Below are 4,222 nucleotides of genomic sequence, written 5' to 3' on the forward strand. Positions count from 1 at the left end.
TCCCAAATGTCCTTGCCCGCTCCTAAATGCTCCAAAATGATCCCAAATGCCCTTTTCTGCTCCTAAATGCTCCAAAATGCCCTTTTCTGCTCYTAAATGCTCCCAAATGCCCACRCCTGCTCCAAAACGCTGCTCCCAAATGCCCTTTTCCGCTCCTGAATGCTCCCAAATGCCCTCGCCTGCTCCAAAACGCTGCTCCCAAATGCCCTCGCCCGCTYCTGAATGCTCCAAAATGCTCCCAAATGCCCTTGCCCTCTCCAAAACGCTGCTCCCAAAAGCCCTTTTCTGCTCCTAAATGCTCCAAAATGATCCCAAATGCCCTTTTCYRCTCCTAAATGCTCCCAAATGCCCTCGCCCGCTCCAAAACRYTGCTCCCAAATGCCCTTTTCCACTCCTAAATGCTCCAAAATGCTCCCAAATGCCCTCGCCCACTCCTAAATGCTCCCAAATGCCCTTGCCCGCTCCAAAACGCTGCTCCCAAATGCCCTTTAGTCTGCTCCAAAATGCCACCCTGTGGAGCTTCAGGAAAAGCTCTGGAATAAACTGCCTCACTTCAGCAAACATCACCCTCAAAGGAAGAGGCTGATTTTGGTATCTGGTCASTGTGTGCAAGCAGCCGAGGGGAGGATGGAGGCAGGAAGGGGCCAAGCTCTTGTGGGTGGTGGCCAGGGGCAGGCCAAGGGGCAGTGGGTGCAGGTTGGAGGCCGGGCAGCTCCATGTGGCCGTGGGGAAGAACTTGTTTGGTGGGAGGGTGCCCGAGCCCTGCTTGAGGCTGCCCAGGGAGGCTGCGGAGGCTCCTGCTCTGGAGACCTTCCCAACGCGCCGGGCTGGAGCGGGTGCCCCGTGCTCCGGGTGTCCCTGCTGCACTGGGTGATCCCTAGGGATCCCTCCCAACCTCAACCATGCTGGGAATTCTATGATTCCATGAAGAGGTCATCACTAAACTTTTGAGTATTTTAAGCATTATAGTCCATATTAGGTTAAAATCGATTCAGGTCCCTAACGAGCCCTACAACCTCACTCATTTTTGTCCAGTTCTGGCCCAAAAGGAACAGTTGGGGTATCCTGTCTTAATAATGCTATCAGGATCACTGCTCAACGTGAGCTTGCTGGATATCAAAATAAGTAAAAGATCTCCTTTTGTAGCACAGTTCAGGCGTTCAAAAACAACACAATGATAATTAAGCTAAATCACTCGCGCCACTTTGCAATCCTGGCGTAAAATTTATAAACACTTAAAAATATTTCCAACTGTGAGTATAGGATGACAGAAGCCATAGGAGTATATGCAGCAGGTGTATAAACTATGGAAAATACTTTCTCTATGTGGCAAGGAGGAGGGAAAAMCGTGTGTGCTGTACTCACTGGGCATCAGGCTCATGCAGCAGGACGAAGACGGCCCATTCCCAGAGGCCCTGGCTTTCGAGCTGCGCYGCGTAGCTGGCGTTCAGCACCCCCTGGCTCTGCCTCAAGAGGTGGGTGTAGTTGAGGGCTCTGAGCACCTCCCACAAGTGCCAGCTGAGACGATAGTCCAGGGGGTCGGCGGTGACGCTCCTGGGGTCGAGCAGCTGGTTGAGGTCGTAGTGCCTGCAGAAAAGGAGAGGAAAAGTCACTAGAGAGCTAGTCGTGGCCACAGAAGGAAACCCGAAACTGCTGCCACTTGGTTCCCGTTCTTATCTCCATGCACGTGACTCGGGAAGCTAAGCTTACTAAGCAGGAAGCTAAGCTTAAAGTCCTTCTGCTTCTCTTTTGAGTTTACACCTCAGACGGTCTCGTTTCTCTCACGATGTTCCTCCTGCAGGATCCTCACGCCCTCACTGTGCAAACGCACCCTTGAGGCACAGAAATCATGCAAAAAAAACCCTCATGCTGGACAGCTTAACTTGAAGRTAACATCTATGTCTGCACCTTAAACTCAAGTCAAAATCTGTAAGGCAGCCCCAGAGCTCTGTGCCTCTCGCCAGCCTTCAGGCACGCCGGGCTGCTCCCACTCTGAACCAAACTGCCCCTGAAGATGCGTCTATTTTGCATCCCTTCCCTCGGGATCGGCAGCTTAGTGCCCAGACAGAGGCAGATTTCATAGCACTGGCTCGGCAACCCTACCTGCAAGACACTCCAGATCTGCAATGCAACAAGACAGATGGACCAAAATTTTCCCAAAATGGCCCAAATCCCACTTACCTGTCGCTGTAGAGCTTTAACAGGTGGAAACAGACATCCCTCAGCGGTCTCCCCATGTTGTCGTCTTCCTCAATTACGCAGCCAGAATCTTCCAGGTAGGGAGGCAGGGGACAGCAGGCGTATTTTTCACACTCTGGTGTGTTCTGAAGAATAATTTTAGTAGCGGGTTTAAAGACAACATCCTGAACAAAAACGAACTGCTGCTACAAAAAGCATTTAGAATCTCACTTAGGAGCATGATCTCTGCTTCTGAGGAGGGCACTTGCATTTAAAACATCCCCTGGAGCTGCACAGCAGGACGGTGCTAAAGGGATAAAACCACAAGCCCAAAGCGCTTTGGCAGGTTTATTTAATTGCACACTGAGCTCTTAAGTATCTGAGGGGAAATACAGTCGGGTTTCACATAAAGCTTGTGTTCCTGAATACTTTTGCAGCTGGGAAAAAAAAAAACAGAACAAAACACTGTGTTCAACTTTTCCTATTCACCAGGCTGCAGTAAAACCACCCAGCAATCCAGCCTAGGGGAACAGCAATGTTTTAAGTCCACATCACGATAAAACTGAAACTCAAGTATTTTCAAGTAAGGAACTCTGACACTCTACATGCCAGGAGCACACTGAAAACATTCCTGTAGAGTGTTACGTGCTCATGTATTTGAACTCCCTAGAACCACGGCTGTGCTCAAGGCTGCCTTCAGAGCCAGAGACCAAGAGCTAAGTTATTTTTGTTGCGTAAAGACTATTTTTATTTCAGGAGAAGCCCTGGCGTGYCGGTACACAGGGCTTGCCTGCAAGGCTCGTGTAACGCTCGCATCCACTCGCTGCCTGCAGGACAGCTGGAACTGTTGGAGCAATGGTAAATTAAACAGGTAGAGGGTGGGTATTACGAGAAGAGGACATTGTACAACTCAGGAAGCTGAAGATGAGTCACAAGGGGAAATACTGTGTCCCTCAGCTGCCTGGTGCTGGTTAACCCTGTCAAGCAGCTTCTGTGGTTGGTGGCCACCACGTGTCTCCCTAATTTTGGCTACTCCAAGTCCACCTGGGATTCCAGAGCAGTGAAGAGGGGCTTTCGCRCGGGCAATGCAATGGAATTCCCTACCTGGAATGCCGACTCGTACATGGCAAGCGCTTTGGAAATAGAGGCTGTTGGTGGAAGCAGGTACCACAGGTGGACGGCCACGCAACGCTTCCAGTCCAGCTGCGAGCACACGTTGACGCTTCTTCTTTCAGATAACTGCCACACCTGGAGAAAGAGTCAGGTCTGTAACCATCACACCAAGAGCAGGGGTCACCACAGAGCGACAGGAGAGCACAACACTCAACACTGATGGGTTCCATCARCGGGTGGGTGAGAGAGCAAGTCAACACCTTGGGCTTCACTGGGAACCACGCGCTGAAACTACACATTTGGCCTTGGCAACTCACTGCTTTCAGCAGAAGTCAAATAAATGACAAGAGAGCAGCAGAACGTACTGGTTTTCCTGCAAGCAGGGCGAAGATGCGCAGCCTGTCTTCCTGGATGAAGCTGTCAGCCTGCAGCCTGTGCCAGTCCACCAGCTGCATGGTGAGGAGGTCTCGACTGGGCTGGCTGCCCGCCAGCTGGGACAGGAGCAGAGCGAGCCTGTGATCACCTGCAACGGGCAACAGGAGCACATCAGGCAAAGCAAAAACTTGAAGAAGTGAGTTAACATATAAAAATAGAAACTAGTCATCAGCTCKGAAGAGATATATGAACACATGCTCTAGGTGTGCCTGCTTGAGCGGGAAGGTTGGACTAGATGATCTGTAGAGGTCTCTTCCAACCTTGAATATTCTGTGATTCTGTGATTAACAGCAGCTTATTTCAGTCAATACTCGAGGGAGGTGACATGGAAAAGGCCAGTTCCAAAGSTCTTTGAGAAGGCCTTTGCTCAAGGATACCTGAACAGAAGTGGACGGGCTGCCCCGCTGCTAATAACCACCTCACATGGGAAACCCAGCACGTGGGGCGGCTAATTATAGAGGATAGAGCCTGGCCAAAGTCTAAGAATTAGAGAGCC

The 4,222-nt window shown here is 50.8% G+C and overlaps 1 protein-coding gene across 2 annotated transcripts in view; it reads right to left on the reverse strand.

Moving 5' to 3' along the window:
- NUP98 (nucleoporin 98) overlaps positions 1-4,222 on the reverse strand; it is a 34,810-nt gene that overhangs the window by 4,703 nt on the left and 25,885 nt on the right. For both annotated transcript variants that reach the window (XM_026049132.1, XM_026049133.1), the window contains exons 25-28: positions 3,657-3,814; positions 3,283-3,426; positions 2,182-2,324; positions 1,366-1,587 (exon numbers count right to left, since the gene is read on the reverse strand). In XM_026049132.1, coding sequence (XP_025904917.1) covers positions 1,366-1,587; positions 2,182-2,324; positions 3,283-3,426; positions 3,657-3,814 — 667 coding nt within the window. The remainder of the gene's footprint in view (positions 1-1,365; positions 1,588-2,181; positions 2,325-3,282; positions 3,427-3,656; positions 3,815-4,222) is intronic.

The sequence above is a fragment of the Nothoprocta perdicaria genome, unplaced genomic scaffold (genome assembly GCF_003342845.1).
Source record: "Nothoprocta perdicaria isolate Ctin4 unplaced genomic scaffold, notPer1 scaffold_595, whole genome shotgun sequence".
NCBI lineage: Eukaryota > Metazoa > Chordata > Aves > Tinamiformes > Tinamidae > Nothoprocta > Nothoprocta perdicaria.